The sequence below is a fragment of the Theropithecus gelada genome, chromosome 17, assembly GCF_003255815.1.
Source record: "Theropithecus gelada isolate Dixy chromosome 17, Tgel_1.0, whole genome shotgun sequence".
Taxonomy (NCBI): Eukaryota; Metazoa; Chordata; class Mammalia; order Primates; family Cercopithecidae; genus Theropithecus; species Theropithecus gelada.
Window position 1 is genome coordinate 52,725,001 of NC_037685.1, and position 20,242 is coordinate 52,745,242.

Below are 20,242 nucleotides of genomic sequence, written 5' to 3' on the forward strand. Positions count from 1 at the left end.
ATCTCAGCTCACTGCAACCTCCGCCTCCTGGGTTCCAGCGATTCTCCTGCCTCAGTCTCCCGAAGAGCTGGGATTATAGGCATGCGCCACCACGCCTGGCTAATTTTGTATTTTTAGTAGAGACGGGGTTTCTCCATGTTGGTCAGGCTGGTCTCGAACTCCCGACCTCAGGTGATCCGCCCGCCTAAACCTCTCCAAGTGCTGGGATTACAGGCGCGAGCCACCGCTCCTGGCAGACGTTCTTCTTAATTGTTTGATTCCACTGTCCCAGTAGCCGTCTGTCCTTTCCTGCCCCTATTTTTACTGTCCCGCCCCTAGTTGGTAACTTGGTGGATCCTTCAGGCCTGCTTTTTTTTCCCCCCACCAAGACTGGTATGAGATACTTAAGAATAGTGACTTTAACAACAGTTACCAACTTTTAATACAAGTGCAGTCGAGAGGGCAAATACTCAAGTTTGGGGGCGGCTAGCAGAGAGTCAAATAGGTCCGAGAGGCCCCGGCGAGCTACCGCAGGCCAGCAGGGAGGCCGCGGGCAGGTGGCGGTCGAGGCCGGAGGCAGGAAGCGCGGCCGGGCGGGGCTGGGCGGAGCGGCCGCGGAGGAGCAGGGGCCGCAGGCGCCCCGCCCGGGCTGGTATGCGGCCGAGAGTGACGCGGGAGGCGGGGTCACGTGACGCCCGTGGAATGCCAACAATGTAGCGAATGTCCCACTTGGGTCTGCGCTTTGGAACCGCGGCGTGAGCGCCCCGGGAAGATGGAGCAGTCGCCGTCCACGCCACCGCCGCCGCCCGGGGCTCCCCCGTCCCTGCGGGGCCAGCAGCAGCTCCAGCCACCAGTGCCCGGTCTCCCGGCGCGCGAGGCCCGGGAGCCGCGGGCCAGGACGCCCCCGAGGGTGTAGACCGCGCCCCTGGAGGTGAGGGGGCTGGGGGCTGGGGTCGGGGCGGCCGCCGGGCGGGTGGCGAGAGTTTCCGCGAGGCGGTCGAGCCCTGCGGCTCCGCGCACCCACCACGGGGCCGAGGCTCCGGGAAGGGCGCCCGGCGGGGCGGCCGAGGAAGTTTGTCCGGACGGAGCCCTGCGCCCTGCCCCCACGGTCCGCGCCCGCCCGGAGCCGCCCCCGCCCGGCGGCGCGTCGTCCAGGCCGTGCGGAGCCCGCGGAGCCGGTTCCGGAGGAGCCGGGGAAGTTGGAGGCCGGCGTCGGGCGGGGGCAGCGGGGCTGCGCCGCTTTGTTGTGCGGCGGCGGGGGCGGCCGGGATCACGGCGGGGCAGGGGCGGTGCGGGCCGGGGGCGGTGTCCCGGATCCGAAAGGCCGTAGCGCCGGGCGCGCCTCTGCTTCCGCTGTCCCCGGGGGCTCGGCTTTCCACTAGACGCCGGGCCGGGCGCCCTTGACAGCCTCGGGACCCCGGCGTCCGGCTGCGCAGCGGTCCCACGGAGCCGGGGCCGTCCTCTCGGCCGCGCCATCGTCCCACGGGCCAATCAGTCGTTCGGAGCCCGCCCTGTTCGCCCCCGCCGGCCGCCCCGTCGTCCCGCGAGCCGACAGACCCACGGCCGTGCGGCAGCCGAGGCCGCGCCGCCCCTCAGCCCCCGTGGCTGCGCCGCCTCAGCCCCGGCCACACGTTGCCAACCCCGTTCCCCGCGGCCGCGCCGCCAGCCCGCGGGCCAGTCAGCCCCTCGGAGACCTCCGGACCTTGGGGGCGCCGTTCCTCCCGGCCGGCTGCCGCGCCGACTCTGCGAGTTTGCTCACGGTCTTGGCGGGACGCGGCCCGAGCCGCGGGAGCGCTTTCGTGGCCACGCGAGCGGCGGCCGTTGCATAACACGCCATTCCCGTGCCCTAGTTTAGCGACGTGTCGGGGGCTTGGCTTTCTGCTCTGATGCAAGCTCCCCTGCGCTTAGCTCGCAGCCGGACTCCGGAGATGGGGGTTCTGACATCGTTCACATCTTGCCATCGCTGCCCAACTCCAGAAGTTCTGGGGAGCTTTCTCTCGGGCATGGAGTGCGGCCTGGAGCGAACCCGTTTGTAAAGTCCGAGTTTCCAGTGTCCCCAGGGGTGGGAGCGGGGTCGAGGCGAGGAATGGACCCTGAAGAAGGTAAAACCCACCCGACCGGGGCGCCAAGCAGCCGGTAGCAGGGTCCCCAGTGAGCTCGGCGGCTGGCGGCTCTTCTGAGGCCTTTGGATGAGAAATGCTGTTTTGCGAGGATAACTATGAGAGAACTTCACTTTCAGATTTTGTTGACAAAAATTTTGTTGTTGTTGTTTTGAGACAGGATCTCGCTCTGCCTCCCAGGCTGGAGGGCAGTGGCGCGATCTCAGCTCACTGCAACCTTCGTCTCCCGGGTTCAAGCGATTCTCCTGCCTCAGCCTCCCAAGTAGCTGGGACTACAGGCGCCCGCCGCCAGCCCAGATAATTTTGTACTTTTAGTAGAGACGTGTTTCGCCGTGTTGGCCAGGCTGGCCCTCGAACTCCTGACCTCAGGTGATCCACCTGCCTCGGTCTCCCAGAGTGTTGGGATTACAGGCGTGAGCCACCCGCGCCCCACCTGACAAGAATTTTGAACAAGAACTTTCACATTTTCACGCTTCTCTAGGATGGATATGAGTGGTTTTTTGTTGTTGTTTTTTGTTTTTGTTTTTGAGACGGATTCTCGCTCTGTGGCCCAGGCTGGAGTGCTGTGGCCGGATCTCAGCTCACTGCAAGCTCCGCCTCCCGGGTTCCCGCCATTCTCCTGCCTCAGCCTCCCGAGTAGCTGGGACTACAGGCGCCGCCACCTCGCCCGGCTAGTTTTTTGTATTTTTAGTAGAGTCGGGGTTTCACCGTGTTAGCCAGGATGGTCTCGATCTCCTGACCTCGCGATCCGCCGACCTCTCAAAATGCTGGGATTATAGGCGAGAGCCACCGCGCCCGGCCAAGAGTGTTTTTAATGTAATAGCATTAAAAAAATTATTTCACCTTGGCCGGGCGCGGTGGCTCAAGCCTGTAATCCCAGCACTTTGGGAGGCCGAGACGGGNATTAATAGCTGAACAGCTCTTTTCACAAAGTATTCAACAAATATGTACATTTTCAGAGGAAAGTTTGCCCATATTTTAATAACAAACAAATATACTGAAATTTGAATGCGAAATCACAAAATGTGTGTGATCTTACACAACTGTTCTGCTTAAAATTTTAACTTAGAAGATGAGGGGCCTTCCCTTAATCATGGAAAAAGTAACTCATGGCTGATTATTGGGAAATTTGTACTAAATCTTGTATATTTTTGGTAAGCTGCTTTGTATGTTTTAAGTTTTTTTTTTTCTGAAATAACCGTTGTAATAAGGTAGTAACAGAAAAAAAATTCCAAAATGAGAATGTATAAACTGTTTATGACGTCTATTTAATTAGCAAGATGTGTTATTCAGTGTCTTACAAAATTTTGTCTCATGCAGGTATAGAAGGCACTGAATGTAATAATAATAATAGAATAATGAATATACCGGCATTCCTTTGAAAATAAGTTGGTGAACATTTAATAACTTTCCAAATCTCAGGCAGGCAGTTTAAGGTATCTGAGCAGAGGCTATCCTGTCTTGCAAAATTACCAAGGTGAATTACTAGAATCAATGAATTATAGAACTGGAAGGGATTCTTCTGGCTTCTTCATCGAGTTTGAAATAGTTTAAATACTGTAAATTGGAGCCGTACATGTTCCTTAGCAAATCACAGGGTTGGTGGGAGGGGAATGCTTTTACAATAAGATTCCTTGTTATTTTAAATACTGTGTTGTAAATAGCCAGCCCTGGGCTCCTAAACTCCACCGAGGGGCGGGGTAGGATGGGAGTTGAAGCTGATAAATTGACCATAAACAGAGGAAGGATTTTGGGAAGCTGGGTTTAGGGGAGAGGTGTTCTTTGTATTGGAAAAACCATACCAACACCAGTTTTGAAAAGCTGCTTTTATATTTTTTTAAAATCATGTGAAACTTCTAAACAGTATTTCTTACTGACTTTTTAAAAACGGCGTGAAGAAATACAGAAGATAAATTCAAATGCATTGACTCTGTCTTGACTAAATCTGTTCTAAAAAGTACCGAAATATTCTGATGAACAGAAAGACGGGTAAGGCTTGATTGAAGTGACTGACCTCTAGCTCTAAACATTCTCGGAATCTTCTTTTAAAAAGTCTATTGCTTAGTAATTCCTCTAGAAGGAATTGGCCTTCAAATTACACAAGTCCGGGGCATTGTTCCCATTGTACACTAGGTCACTGCTGCTCTCTGTAATGGGCTTTATTACGTAGAGTGCCCTGTGATGGCCCCAGTGTGAGGGCAGCCCTGCTTGGGCTATTCGTTTCACTGTTAGTCAGCTGTTCGCTCAGTATTTTTAAGGCTGATGTTACGTGGTTATTAGTTATATTTTGAAAGTATGAAGAAAGCAAGGTAATACTGGAAATAAAGACATTGGTTATGATGTTAAAATTAGAATGGAAATTTGGCATTGTTTAATGTTTGCCATTCACCCTGGGAAGACTTTGTTAGTTATCATCTAGACCATGTCAAGTTAATTGTGACAAGTGTTTTAAGTTAATTCACAAATCCTTTTTGTTTGTGTGACAATATGTGACATACATGGGAATTTTTCTGGGAGGAAAATGAAAAAATCCCGTATTTTGTAGCCGTGGTTTGTATTTCTTATTAACAGTGATTGTTAGAATCTTGTGGCGTAGTTTAGATCCTAGAGACCCTTGATCAGTTAGGATGGTAAGGATCTTAAGAATGTAAGCTGGATTTTGAAAGGAGTGGGCCTCTGGAATAGTGAGCCTGGCTGCCTCTAGGCAGTTATCTTGAGCAGGAATGCTAAGGGCCAACATGGTTCATTACTAGTTAACTCCATTCTTCCTCGGGAGTCTCACTCCTATTTTCTCATTAAATGTACCCGCACGACACCTGCCCCCTCCCCAACATTTTTTGGCTCTTGTGTTCATCTTTCTCTCCCACATTTGAACCTTTTCATGGGAAGTTCCATCCTCCGAGAATAGCTTCACACTTTCTCCATCACATCCTAGCCCTTCAGCCTTTCTGATTTTGGTGACATATCCCTTTCTCTAAGATACCTTCTCCAAAGAATCTCAACACCTTCCTGAAGAATTGTGCCCCTCCATGGAAGTAGGCAGGGATTCTTTGGGCAGTCACAGTATTTATTACTTAAGTCCATAGCCGTGATTTTCAAATGGGAGGGGTGTTCTAACTCCCTGGCTGGAGCATATCCAAAACTTGGAGGGGGACAGAGGAGGCAAGGCTTTCTTAACGATTGAGAACCCCCGCTGGCCTATGAACTTGAATGTAAGATGGCCCATCCTGCTGGGTCGCTTGCTATTAGGAATGCTGCAAAGAACTAATAATGTATCTGCAACTTGGTCACTCCGTTGAGATATCTTCAGTACAGACTTATATAGCTCAGTTTTTTTATGCCATTTGTATTTGCATAATGAATATCATAAAAATATCATGTACAAAGCTGTCTAATAGAGAATGTGATGGTGTCTTTTTCCCCTAGACTGTAAGCTTATGTAGAAGTGAGACCCTGGCTGGGCATGGTGGCTCATGCCCGTAATTCCAGCACTTTGGGAGGCCGAGCCAGGTGGATCGCTTGAGTCCAGGAATTCTAGATGAGCTTGGGCAACATGGCGAAACCCCATCTCATGGTAAAACTTCCCCTCAGATCTTGTCACTGCACTCCAGCCTGGGCAACCAGAGTAAGACCCTGCCCCCACCGCCCCTCCAAAAAAAAATAGACCCTATTCTACCTGGGTGAGACCTCATAGTGTCCAGCACAATGCTCAGGGCACATATGGCAATGCCAAACCCTCTGAGGCCTTGTGATGACGCTGCTATTGGAGAGTGGGAATTCTTCTAAAGTGTGTTTTCCTAGATCCCCAAAGGAATGCAATCACTGCCTTCTTCAAAGACCCTCATTATGAGAGGTAGCCTGTGGCTTCCTGGCCTGGACAGTGCTGGAGTGGCACATCCACATAGTGGTTTATGATTCTGACATTTAGCATCTGGCTGGAGGCCTGGCCCGTCTGCCTGATTTAGTTTCAGCTTTGCTAGTTAATTATAGTAGGGATATGATTTAAATAATAGCTGGAATTTTAGGTCCAAGAAATCCTGCTTCAGAAAATGCCAACGTGTGTCATTAGTGCCGGTCCCATGAGGCATTGGTTTGGTTGGTTCCTTGGTTGGTGCTTGATGTGTGTTTGGCAGCCAGTGTGGGTTTGTGAAGCACTAGGATAAATTAGAATAAAAATTCTTGAACATCTGATAGCGTTTTCCAGGATTGGATTGCGGGTTGGAATTGAGTTTGGAAGGACCAAATTAAAGGCATGCTTAAAATTTTGCTCTCACATTGTTTACACAGGTCACCTATATTAAGCATGGGATTTAGTAGTTGTCTCAGCTTTGGATTTAGAGAATGAGGTGTTTTTGTTTTGTGAGTTGTTACAGTTTTAAAATTTGTGTTTGTGGTTTCTTATTTAAAGTATGTTTAAATCAATTGGTGATGCCAAAGAAATTTCCAAAGTTAGATTTACTTTGCTTGATATCCCCATTTTTTAAAGTCCACATCCATGAGGATCATATTTATAAAACTCTTGGTGAAAGAAAAATTTCCCATATGTGAAGTCTCATTAAAATGGGATAGTAGTATGTCAGAGTTGTTCATTTCCAGCTGCAGTCTTGACTGATGAGTATTCTCATGAAAATTCTTTCAAAAGTTCATAATTTGGTCATGAAATCAACTGTCTTCAAACTAAAGCTTAAAATACACAGTCTCAAGCTGAAAAAAATACTTTCATTCTTTATGAAACTGAAGGAAAGTTTCATCGTTTCTAAAGTACTGAGGCAAGAACACAGTTTATCCGTAGGTACTATTTTGCGTGTTCACTGAAGACAAGGACAGCCCCTGTGGTATTCCTGGACTAGTGCCTCACTGTGGTGGGAGATGGAGAAAAAATCAGAACAGGGTGTGGGGCCCTCCCCCTACCTCCGTACCAAACAACACCAGGTGGTAGGTTTAGGGATGTCACTGAATAATCCTCTCAACCTTTTTGTATGATTGAAATTTTTCATAAGCAGATGTTGAGGGGGGAATGGAAAAGGAAAGAAAAACCAGGACTCCTGATCTGGCTTCTGTTTAAGGGCACAGTCACTTAGTATTTCTTAGCTCAGGTATAAATAGACATCGACATAGAAGTGTCCAGACTGGACCACCCTGGTTGATTTTATTATTTGAATGTTTGGGGCACCCACAGATGCTTAACACCCCAAGTGTCTCTAGGAGCGCAGCTCTGCTGTGAGTCAGTGTCTGTGTGGTGGAGGGCCAGTGGGGTGGGGAGGTGCAGCTGCCCTGGGGTTTGGACTTCGTGTGGAGACTTTGCCCTGCTATGTCCTACCCAGTCCCTAGGTCCAGTCTTCTCATTGTGTAGCTATGTTTATTTATTTATTTGTTTGTTTGTTTTTGAGATGGAGACCCGCTCTGTTGCCCAGGCTGGAGTGCAGTGGAATGACCTTGGCTCACTGCAACCCCCGCCTCCGCGGTTCGAGCGATTTCCAGCTAAGTTTTGCATTTTTAGTAGAGGGGGATTTTGCCATGTTGGGCACGCTGGTCTTGAACTCCTGACCTCAAGTGATCTGCCTGTCTCTGGGTCCCAAAGTGCTAGGATTATAGGCGTGAGCCACTATGCCCAGCCATGTAGCTATGTTTAAAAAGGGAGCTGTTGTTCAAACGAGTTTGCTAAACAGGAGTAGTTAGGAGACATTTTTCCCCATTTTTAAAATTGAGGAAAAATATACATACTATTTATCCTTTTAACCATTCATAAGTATACAGTTCAGTTAAGTGGCATTAAATGCATCATTACTGCAAACATCACCACTGTCTATATATAAGACTTTTTCATCATCCCAAACAAAAACTGTACCCCTTAAATAAAAATTCCCTGTTCACCTTGCTTTTGGTAATCTCTCTTCTTTCTGTCTCTATGAATTTGCATACTGGAGGTAACTCACATAACTGGAATCATACAATATTTCCTTTTTGTGTTTGGCATATTTCACTTAGCAAAATGTTCTTGAAGTTCATCTTTATTGTTGCATATGACAGGATTTCCTTCCTTTTTATAGCTGAATAATATACCATAGTCCTGCGACTTGTTCTATGAAGCTCCCTCGGGCACATTTCATTTAGACCTGCATGTTAAACTTCAGAGAAGGCACTGCTGTTGATTGAGGCTTCGTTCTCCTCATCACCTTAGACCTTTGGGGTGACACTGGCAGGCTTTGTCCTCATTGTGGAACTGAGGATGCAGACTCGGTGCTAAGTGACTACCTGTGTCTTTCAACAGATGTTGCATAGGCCTGTGTGCACATGCCCGGGAGTAGATGGGGGTAAACCAAACAGGATGCTCCTGCCCTCATGGTGCTATCGGTTTCTTCAAGAGGAAGACACCAGCCAGTGATGGTGCTGTGGGAAGGGCTGGGAGTGAACATGTGTGGTCCCTTAGATTGGGGAGGTCAGGAAGGTCCTTCTGTGGGAGGGTCCTAGGCTGAGGTTCTAGGAGTAGGAGTGAGCCAGGCGGGTTGGGTTGGGCTTTGCTTTGCTTTGCTTTGCCTTTTTTTTTTTTTTTTGGAGGCAGAGTCTCACTCTGTTGCCAGACTGGAGTGCAGTGGCATGATCTCGGCTCACTGCATTCTCCGCCTCCTGGGTTCAAGCAATTCTCCTGCCTCAGCCTCCTGAGTAGTCGTGTGCCACCACGCCCAGCTAATTTTTGTGTATTTAGTAGAGGTGGGGTTTCACCATGTTGGCCAGGATTGTCTCCATCTCCTGACCTTGTGATCTGCCCGCCTCAGCCTCCCAAAGTGCTGGGATTACAGGCGTGAGCCATCGTGCCTGGCCCAGGGTTAGAGTTTTCTAGCTGAGAGAAAGGTTTTGCAAGGTGGGGAGGACAGGATGCGTTGGTGTGTTTGACATGCACAGGATCACAGAGTCAACCCAGACCTGGCGTTTGAGCTGCGGTCAGCATCTTGAGGCTCAGACGCTACTCAGAACTGAGCAACCTGGCGCCTGGCTGCAGGCACATTTCGGAGAGGAATGACTTAAGCTTTTCTTCTCTGTGCTTTTCTATCTTTACAGTTAAAAGAAAGCTACTTTAACTTTCTTTTTTTTTTTTTAGCCAACACAGACATTATTGAACTGACCTCTATTTACTGCTTCACATTAATTTTCATGTAATTTTATTTTCTTAAGTACAAGCAACTCATTAAATTAAAAAATGTTCAGTTTAACACTGTCTCTATTTTTCCAGTATGTAGACAGACAGACACACACACACTCTCTCTCTCTCAGTCCTTCATTAAGACAATGACTGATAATTTTTGTCTTTTTTTTTTTTTTTTTTTTTGAGACGGAGTCTTGCTCTGTCGCCCAGGCTGGAGTACAGTGGCCGGATCTCAGCTCACTGCAAGCTCCGCCTCCCGGGTTCACGCCATTCTCCTGCCTCAGCCTCCCGAGTAGCTGGGACCACAGGTGCCCGCCACCTCGCCCAGCTAGTTTTTTTGTATTTTTTAGTAGAGACGGGGTTTCACCGTGTTAGCCAGGATGGTCTCGATCTCCTGACCTCGTGATCCGCCCGTCTCGGCCTCCCAAAGTGCTGGGATTACAGGCTTGAGCCACCGCGCCCGGCCAATTTTTGTCTTAAAAGGAAGAGTTATCACCCCCGATCTACATTCTATGTTCTATATTCTTGCCTTATTTTCCTCTTCCCCTGCTCCTTTAACTTTCTAAGCATCATTCTCAAACACTGATTTAAAGAGGAGTCACTTGGCTGGGCGCGGTAGCCTGCGCCTGTTATCCCAGCACTTTGGGAGGCTGAACCAGGTGGATCACTTGAGATTAGGAGTTCGAGACCAGCCTGGGCAACAGGGTGAAACCTCGTCTCTGCTAAAAATACAAACATTAACCGGGTGTGGTGGTGCACGCCTGTAATCTCAGTTACTCAGATGGCTGAGGCACAAGAATCGCTTGAACCTGGGAGGTGGAGGTTGCAATGAGCTGAGATTGAGCCACTGCACTCCAGTCTAGGTGACAGAGTGAGACTCTCTCAAAAAAAAAAATTAAAATATAAAAAGGAGTCACTTGGAGCAAGCATGGAATACCTGTTTCTGTGTTCACTTTGGTAATTTTTCCGTGCTCTTAGCTCCTGGCCTTATTAAACCTTTTTTGTCTAACTTATCATAAATCCTTAATTAGTAATGGTGATAATTGATCAGCGTGTCATGCATTACAGATTGAGCCTGCTGTCACGCACAGCACACTGTGATCCTCAGGGCAAGCCTGTCAGGTAGACAGTAGCGGGCATTAGACCCTTGGTACCGTGCTGGAGCTTGAAACTCAGCAAGGTTAAGTGACAGGCTCAGACCACACCATCAGTGCCAGAGCTGGGGAAGGACCTGGGCCTCCCACCTCCAGCCACTTCTTTAACACTGCACACCCAGTCCTTAGTGAGCTTCCCCACCCTGTGCTTTTTTTTTTTTTTTTTTGAGACGGAGTCTCGCTCTGCCGCCCAGGCTGGAGTGCAGTGGCCGGATCTCAGCTCACTGCAAGCTCCGCCTCCCGGGTTCACGCCATTCTCCTGCCTCAGCCTCCCGAGTAGCTGGGACTACAGGCGCCCGCCACCTCGCCCGGCTAGTTTTCTGTATTTTTTAGTAGAGACGGGGTTTCACCGTGTCGGCCAGGATGGTCTCGATCTCCTGACCTCGTGATCCGCCCGTCTCGGCCTCCCAAAGTGCTGGGATTACAGGCGTGAGCCACCACGCCCGGCCCACCCTGTGCTTTTTAAACAGGGTCTCGCTCTGACTCCCAGGCTGGAGTGCAATAGTGCGACCTTGACTCATTGCAGCCTCTACCTCCTGGGTTTAAGTGATTCTACCATCTAAACCTCCTGAGGAGCTGGGACCATAGGTGTGCCTCTACACCTGGCTAATTATTTAATTACTTTTAGAAACGCCATCTCCCTGTGTTGCCCAGGTTGGTCTCCAGTTCCTTGGCTCAAGCAGTCCTCCCGCCTTGGCCTCCCAAAGTGCTAGGATTACATGTGTGAGCCACTGAACCCAGCCTGCCCTGTGCTTTTTCACCTTTGGTCACTGCCCTCCTCCTCCACCACTGATGCTGCTCTCCTGGTGGGCCGCATTGTCCAGACAGGTGAGGTTTCCTGGCTCAGAGAATGGCACCACCACTGGCCCCAGTTTTCAAACCAGAAACTTGGGCTCATCTTTCATATCAGTCCTTTCCATTGAGCATCACTTACTCCTGTGAGTTCTACCTCTTAGTGCTATGGAATGCACCCACTTTTCTTTCTTTCTTTTTTTTTTTTTTTTTTGAGACGGAGTCTTGCTCTGTCCCCCTGGCTGGAGTGCAGTGGCGCGATCTCGGCTCACTGCAAGCTCCGCCTCCCGGGTTCCTGCCATTCTCCTGCCTCAGCCTCCCAAGTAGCTGGGACTACAGGCACCTGCCACCGCGCCCGGCTAATTTTTTGTATTTTTAGTAGAGACGGGGTTTCACCATGGTCTCGATCTCCTGACCTTGTGATCCGCCCGCCTCGGCCTCCCAAAGTGCTGGGATTACAGGCGTGAGCCACCGCGCCCGGCCCTTTTTTTTTTTTTATTTGAGAAGGAGTCTCGCTCTGTCACCCAGGCTGGAGTGCAGTGGCGCAATCTTGGCTCACTGCAAGCTCCGCCTCCCAGGTTCACACTATTCTCCTGCCTCAGCCTCCCAAGTAGCTGGGGCTACAGGCGCCCACCACCAAGCCCCGCTAATTTTTTGTATTTTTAGTAGAGACAGGGTTTCACCGTGTTAGCCAGGATGGTCCCGATCTCCTGACCTCGTGATCCGCCCGTCTCGGCCTCCCAAAGTGCTGGGATTACAGGCGTGAGCCACCGCGCCCGGCCAAATGCACCCACTTTTCTCTGTCCTGTAACTACTCTCTGTTTCAGATCCCCATAATTCTTTGGGCAAACTTCCATTATGACACATGGTATAGCGTATTTATATAATTGATTTTCTCCTGCCTTCTCATCTTGAGCTATGAGCTCCTTAAAGTCAGAGGCGAATCAGTCTTTCTGCATCCTGAGGACCAAGTAACAGGAACACCTTGTGTGGGTGTTCAGGTGGTGCACTGCTCAAGGGCCCTGCATATAAGAGGGCTTGTCTCATGTCACATGTATACAGATTTATATGAGGGCATGTGCAATCTACTTGGAGACTTTTAGCCACTCACAGAAGACCTGGGTGATAGTAGAGACTCACCTCCCTGACACAGCATATGTGTCACACATCTTCTAGAGCGCACACATGATCACCCTTGTACTAAGACTGTTTCTTTCTCTCCTATGCCTCAAGGGTCCTGTTCCCGCCCCCCATTTGACTCAGCCTTTTCCCGCCCCCCTCACGTGGCTGTGGTATCAAGGCGTGTCTATGCGTGGGCCAGGGCCTCTGCCCACCAGGCTCCGGAAAGCTCCCCAGGGAAAATTGTTGGTACTGTACAATAGTAACAAAAAACTTCTTGGGGAAGGGGTGCCTTTTTACAGTCTCTTCAGGGGCTCTGCCAGTCACTCTTCAGCAAGTGTTTTTACTGGGAAGTATTTGGCACAGCGGTGGAAGCAAGGCCTTGAGCTGGGCACCCACGCTGCAGCTCCTCACAGCTCTGGGCCTGGAGCCATGGCAGCCTGAGTGGCAGCGGCGCCATTTATAATAGCCCAGACCAGGAGCACCCTAAACGTCCATTAGGTAGAATGGATGCATAAGTTATGGTGTATTTGTACAAGGGGATATTACTCAGCAGTGACAACTGACAGGCTTCTGCTATACACCACGTGTATGAATATGTGTTGAACGAAATGTGCTGAACTGCAGAGTAGAGATTGCATAATTCCTTGGGTATACGGTTCAAAAACTGGTCAGACTAATCCTTGGTGTTAGATGTCACGAAGGTGTCTCCCCTCGAGTGTTCCCCTTGGTCTGTGGGGGCCAGGGCTTGTGGGGTTGTGATGATACACTTCTTGATCTGGACGCTGTTTACAAGAGTGTGTTCTCTCGGTGAACATTTGTTAAAAAATATATGTTAAATAAGTGGATTGCCCCTGCCTCCTCCACCCCCAAGAGCCTTACTGTTCCTCCTGGCTTTCAGCGGCTTCCGTTCTATTTATTTGTTTGTTTGTTTCTTTGACAGAGTCTCCCTCTGTCACCCAGACTGGAGTGCAGTGGCGCGATCTCAGCTCACTGCAAACTCCGCCTCCTGGGTTCAAGGGATGCTCCTGCCTCAGCCTCCTGAGTAGCTGGACTACAGGGGTGTGCCGCCACACTTGGCTAATTTTTGTATTTTTAGTAGAGACAGGGTTTCACTATGTTGGCCAGGCTGGTCTCAAACTCCTGACCTGAAGTGATCTGCCCACCTCGGCGTCCGAAAGAGCTGGGATTATAGGCGTGAGCCACAGCGCCCGGCCAGCTTCCCTTCTTTAGAGCAGATTTCAGAGAGAGCTTTCCAGCCTCAGAGTCAACCAGGACCTCCTTCAGCCACCCCCAGCTCCCTTCTGTCTGCTCGTGTGATGGGGGAGAGGACATCCCTGCATCCTGGCTTTAACATGGAACTTTCTCATGGTTCTTTTTCTTCAGTCTGGATTGTCTCTTGTGGCTCTTGCCCTTTCATAGCTGAGTGGAAAGCAGCTTGCCCCTTCTGTGCCGTGCTAATATCACTGCTGGTAAAAAGAGACATATCACAGATGGCTGCTCCTCTAAGGAATGTGAGTGAGCTGGGAGGGCCTTCAGCCATCCACTCACCTGGTAGCTCCATTTCATGGCTGAGCAGGCAGGCCATTGGCTGGGCAAATGCCCCATATGCCGATGCCAGCATCCCCTCCCCACCACCCCGCATCTGTGCCTTTCATTCCAGACCTGAAACCCCTTCCCCTTGCTCCCCGGGGCTGCTGCTCCTCACCCAGGAAGTGCTGCACTTGTCCGTTCTAGCCCACCTTCCACTCAGGCCGTGTCACTCGTTAGCTGAACCATAGACAGTGGCTGCCCATCCTCTGCACTGAGTCCAGACTCAACATGGCCGCGAATTGAGCCTCTGGGGACTTCTATGGTTTCATCCCACAGGCCCCCCAACCCTTCCCGCCTCCCCCTACCCCCCAGTCCTTTGACCTCCTGTATCTCCAGGAAGAGCCTGAACTGCACAGACCTGAACGTGGTAGGTGGAGCCTAAAGGCTTCTTTGCATATGCTGTTCCCTCTAGCTGGATTTCCATTCCTCCTGACACTCAGGTCTAATTATTTCTACCTTAGAGCTCTTTCTTTTTTATTCTCCAGGTATCTCTCTTTTTTTGAAGCTGTTTATTTGCCTGCCTCACCCCAGCATTCACTTGACAGTAAACTTGCTGAAGCCGAGATTTTGTTTTCATTTATCCTATCAGTGCCTGAGATTCAGTAAGTTTTTTTTGTTTTTGTTTATTTATTTATTTTTTTGAGACGGAGTTTCACTCTTGTTGCCCAGGCTGGAGTGCAATGGTGCGATCTCGGCTCACTGCAACCCCTGCCTCCCTGGTTCAAGTGATTCTCCTGCCTCAGCCTCCCTGAGTATCTGGAATCATAGGCACCTGCCACCATGCCTGGCTAATTTTTTTATTTTTAGTTAGTAGAGACAGGGTTTCACTATTGCCAGGCTGGTCTCAAACTCCTGACCTCAGGTGATCCGCCCGCCTTGGCCTCCCCAAGTGGCTGGGGTTACAGGCGTGAGCCACCACGCCCAGCCTTGAGTAGGTATTTAATAAATGTTTGTAGGGTAGATAGAGGGTGGATGGGCTAGATGAGTAGATGGCCGAGTGAATGTTCTGGACGTGAAGAAACTCTCCGCATATTGTCAGGCCCTCTCTTGCATTGATCGTTCTTGTGAAGATAGTATGGCTGTGTTTTCTCTATTTTAGTTTTCAAAGAAAGGGAAGAAAACTAAAGATTGGAAACAAAGTGATTTGTGTGAATTCCTATAGGAATTCCGAGTCACTCCTAGCATCCTGCATACTGCTTGGCATCACGTTGAGAACCTCTCCGTTTTTGTTGGAATGTGAAGCTATGGTTTTACAAAGTTAGGTATTTCAAAAGAGATGCTTAGAGCACAAAGTCACTGAAATGAGTGTGGCTGCAATATGCCCCATTTTACACCAATTAAGCAGAGCTCTAGGCTTCTGGTATGTGGCCAGTACAGGCCCCAGGGGATCTGGGCTGTACCTGGATCTAATAGCTCGATATCTGCACAGTCTTAACACAGTCATTTTAGTGACTTTACTATATTATATTGTGTATTAAAATAAAGATTTCATGTTGAGAAATTTGTTTAGTCTCTCTTTTACCTTCTAAATGGAATCCTCTCACAATTACATTGAGAAAGGGGATAGTTAAAATGCTTACAATCCCCTTCCCATTTAAGCAAGGACTAGTAATTCAAATGTCATCTCTTAGTGTTTGCTATTGCGTATGGTTGTATGATAGATCTATGTAGATAAACTCTTTGAGCTGCACCTGACACGTAGTAAGGGTGGGTGAATGTTAGCTATCCTTTTTTTTTTATCCGCTTGAAAAAGTCTGTGAAGCTGGGTCACGGTTTACAGTTACAAAGTTCCTTACGTAAGCTGAGCATCCAGATCCCTCTGCCCATCCCCGTTTAAAGGGTACTCTTTTTGGATCAGTTGTTCTTCATTTTATTAGAACTCAAAATGATTATCCTTCGAAATCTGCTTATTGAGTTCTGTGGAGTAAGGGGATTGGGTGAGGGAAGGGGCAGCCACTAAGGGCTTTGGCACGGTGTGGGGTGCTGGCTCTGCCTTTCCCACCAGCGGGCACCTTGCCTGAGCGAGGGCAGCTGGTTAGATAAACAGTCGCCACGGGGTGAAGAATAGGGAGGGTGTTGTGTGTCCCAAGTACCGCAGGACCTGGTACCCTTGTCATCTGACCCGGTGCTCACCACTGTCCTAAGCATCTGTCCCTATTACATAGCAGGGAGTGTGGGGCTGAGGGAGGCCAAGGGACTGGTTCAGGGTCACCCAGCCTTGTGACAAGAGACCTGTGCTGGCTGCTGAGGTCAACTCAGATCAACTTGGGCTGGATTTTGCTTTCTGAATCAAAGAACAGCAGAGTAGGCCGTGCACTAGGCCTGGAGTAGGTAGAATTTACTCTTGGAAAGTGCCTTTGTGACATCACATTCCGCATAACAAGGCCATTTCCATGCTGAAGTCGTAGTTCTGGACTCATAACTCTTATCCACATGATCATTGGACGTTCGTGTGGCCATAGTGCACTCTGAGAAGTTTCCTACATGCTGTTACCAGTCCCCTTCCATGTCAGTATCAGTTGCTACAAGAAAGAAATTTTAATTTTACTATTTAGGTCCAAATGCTGGTAAGTGGCCACCTTGTAAAAAATCAAGGAAGTAGTTACCTTCAAAGTCTCATGATGTGTGTGTGAAAACTGCAGTTGAAACATTTGCAACATAGGACTCTTTTAAGGTGACAGACTTTGGGGTGTCTTTTAGGAAATTGGGAGGGTTTTATAAGGAGAAGTTCAGAAAGTTTTCTAAAAAGATATGGAAGGACCACATCTCATGTGAAGGGAGAGGTTAGTAAAGCCATGGGGATGAAGGACAAGGAGTTGATTGGTTATTAGGAACAAGCCAGAAATCCAAGATCCCATGTAGAACATTTAACTCTAAATACTCCTCAAGCTGTGGGTTTCAAAATAAAATTTTATTATAATGAAATGTTTTAAATGAGCTGTCAGTTGTTGATACTACTGTTCTTGCCCTGAGTTGAATATTTATAGCGATTTACTTTGTTGCAGATTACGTATTACAGGAAACATTTTGGGACAGCCCTAGATGTCATGTGCTCTAACCATGGTTGAACAGTATTTTTGTCATTTCTGAGAGGTGATGCGTTCTGTCTTTTCTTTCCAAGTGGTATATGTCCGCGATCACTGTTCGTTTCTGAAAAATAGCATTAACATTGTGTGAAAACGACAAATGAACATTTCTCTCCCATTTATTTTCTTTTTCAGAGAGTGATGATCTTCAAAATGAAGACTTTGGAAAATTTTAGGTTCTCCATAGGAACCACAAAAATTGAAGGAAAGAACATTTTCAAAAGGAAATTATTTTGAAAGTATGTTTACAACAAACTGATACTATTGACAGTTTTTTTTAAAAAAATAATAAAACACTTTAAGAAGATTGTATTTATGGTAAAAGGAAACTGGACTAACAATGAGGCCAAAGACTTTTCCTGCCACAACTTACTCTGGAAATAGCCGGCAGCGACTGCAGGAGATCCGTGAGGGGTTAAAGCAGCCATCCAAGTCTTCGGCTCAGGGGCTACCTGTGGGCCCAAACAGTGACACTTCCCTGGATGCCAAAGTCCTGGGGAGCAAAGATGCCGCCAGACAGCAGCAGCAGATGAGAGCCACCCCAAAGTTCGGACCTTATCAGAAAGCCTTGAGGGAAATCAGATATTCCTTGTTGCCTTTTGCTAATGAATCAGGCACCTCTGCAGCTGCAGAAGTGAACCGGCAAATGCTGCAGGAACTGGTGAACGCAGGATGCGACCAGGTGGGTACAGGCCTCCACAAGGCCGTGTGCAGAGGCAGCTGTGGGACAGCTGGGGCAGTCAGAATGGTCTGGCAACTACTTGAAGGCTTTGAATTGGTTACTACTTATACAAGTGTTTCTAGGTTAAAAATCCAAGGCCGTTTTAACACATAATTGAACTCACAATGGAAGGTTCTCTACCTTCTCTCTCTGAAAGGGTCTTTTGAGCTGCTTTTCCTTTTCAGGCAAGATCCAGAAGTTGCTGAGGTCTCCTGAAATTGTAACGTGTATTTTTCTGTTCTGTTCTTGTGGAGATGAAAAGGGCTTTCATGCTTAGCCCCCTTTTTTTTGGTGTTTATTCGGGTTATTCTGAGCTGTCGTGGAAAGAGACTGGCTTCCCTTTTCTTGTTTTGGTTTGTGCATTTTTTTTTCTTCTAGAAATGGGAGGGTTGAGCAACATGCATTGGGTATTCTCTGACTCAGTTTTCTCCTATTTAAAAAAATAGTGTATGTGCTGTCACAGGGGGTGTAAGTATTAACATGTTCAGTAAATGAGAAAAAACTAGAAAGAAAAAGCTTGAGAAATCGTCAGAATTGTGGCAACACAGTCTCACGTTTTAGTTGTTTAGGATTAAAGGATACATTAGTGGAGGTGGCACCAGTTTGTACGTTAATACACAACTTACAGCAATGAGTGTGGTGACTCACACCTGTAATCCCAGCACTTTGGGAGGCCAGACAAGAAGATCACTTGAGGCCAGGAGTTTGAGACCAGCCTGGACAATATAGCGAGACTCCCTGTCTCTACAAAAAATAAAAAGCTGGACGTGGTGGTGTGCACCTGTAGTCCCAACTACTTGGGATGCTGAGGCAGGCGGGATCGCTTGAGCCTAGGAGTTTGAGGCTGCGGTGAGCTGTGATAGCCACTGCACTCCAAGCCTGGTTAACGGAGCGAGACGCTATCTCTATTTAAAACACACACACACACACACACCCCTACACCTCATAGCCATACATTTATGATCTCTTAGCCGTTCATACGCCTGAATAAAATCCAAGTTCAGGGACAGGACCATATAAAATGGAACTAGTGTCCAACCAGGTAAAAATGTAATTAGTGAAATGTAACAGGTAAAAACATAATTGCATTATGAAATGATTCATGAAAGCTAGTGCTTTATTACAATCTGTCATCTTAAAAATTATAGTTGCATGAAGCAGAAATAAGCTAAGTATTTTTGGTGCCTTGGAAAAGTAGTAAGATTTCATGCTCAAAGCATGTTAGGATGGCCCAAGCACTGCTGGTTTCTTAGAAATAACCTGATTACATACTCCTGGTGTTGCAGTCGTAGGAAAAGGCTAACAGTGTTATTTGTTATTTCCAAAACCAATCTCAATCCTCTTGTAGTTTATTACCGTAGACCTTACATTTCTCAGAGGAGATGTTTGTGAAATGAATCCTGCTGTTTTGTAGGGGGCTTCCTCGATACTTTGGGCCATACTGGGATTAACTTGTATATAGTGAGCGTTGTTACGTTGAGCTGCTTTGATAAAGCACAGGGTTGTGAGTTATGTGGTGCAGAGTGTTTCAGCAGTGAAGCTGACAGCAAAGCCACAGCCATTCTCATTGTGAAAGCATGAAGTTAAATATGCTGCCAAGCACCATCCCTTGACGTACAGAACTCAGCAGTTTTGAAAGCAGGAAAGGAGCAGTCCTGGGGAAATCTGGAGTAAGATTGCAGAGAAATTTCGGGCCAACAGCAGGGCTTAAAATCTCCTGTAAATCACTTGCAGACAAAGGAGGCAAGCGGAGCCCCTGTGTTCTTTGCAGTTGTGTTTCAGCTGTGAGAAAAAGAAACAAGTCAAGCAAATAATCCCAAATGCAGGTGGGATCTTATTAGGTAAAATCCATTAGTGATAATTATAGTGCAAGAAGTAATAAAGCCAGGGCTGTTTGCAATACAGAAACACACAAATACAATAAAAGTAAGGATCATGACACCGATGAAGTTTCCATCAGCATTTAATTTATGTTAATTGCTAGCAGAAAGGCCTCCATTTACCATATTTAATGCCCTTGAAATAATTCAGTCAGTTTGGTGTGTGGTGTTACTTTATAACTTAAAACAGCTGTGCCTCCACCTTTCCCCTCCAACTCCCATTTCTTGGTCTGGATAAAAAATGCATTTGCTTTCAGAAAATTCAGGTAGGAAAGTCATTATGTGAACCCAAATAATAAGAGAGAAAAAGATAACAGTACCTTTGGAGTTGTATGTGTCTGTTTGTTAAAAAGATGATCTGAATTCAGTATAATAGATAGAGTTCTTTTTTTTTAAGATGGTGTCTTGCTCTGTCGCCCAGGCTGGAGTGCAGTGGCGTCATCTTGGCTCACTGCAGCCTCGGCTCCTGGGTTCAAGCAATTCTCCTGCCTCAGCCTCCATGTAGCTGGGTTACAGGCACACGACACCACGCCTGGCTAATTTTTGTATTTTTAGCAGAGATGGGGTTTCATCATGTTGGCTAGGCTGGTCTCAAACTCCTGACCTCAAGTGATCTGCCTGCTTCAGCCTCCCAAGGTGCTGGGATTACAGGCG

At 48.0% G+C, this 20,242-nt stretch overlaps 1 protein-coding gene across 2 annotated transcripts in view; it reads left to right on the forward strand.

The window, feature by feature from the left end:
* The first annotated feature begins 630 nt into the window (after positions 1–630).
* Positions 631–20,242, forward strand: part of LATS2 (large tumor suppressor kinase 2) — a 96,348-nt gene continuing 76,736 nt past the window's right edge. Inside the window, exons 1-2 of one of the 2 annotated variants that reach the window (XM_025364689.1) lie at positions 631–910; positions 17,123–17,669. In XM_025364689.1, the coding sequence (XP_025220474.1) occupies positions 17,328–17,669 (342 nt within the window). In that variant the 5' untranslated portion in view covers positions 631–910; positions 17,123–17,327. Of the gene's footprint in view, positions 911–1,814; positions 2,082–17,122; positions 17,670–20,242 lie in introns of those variants that run through there. The other variant, XM_025364690.1, reaches the window with a different exon arrangement.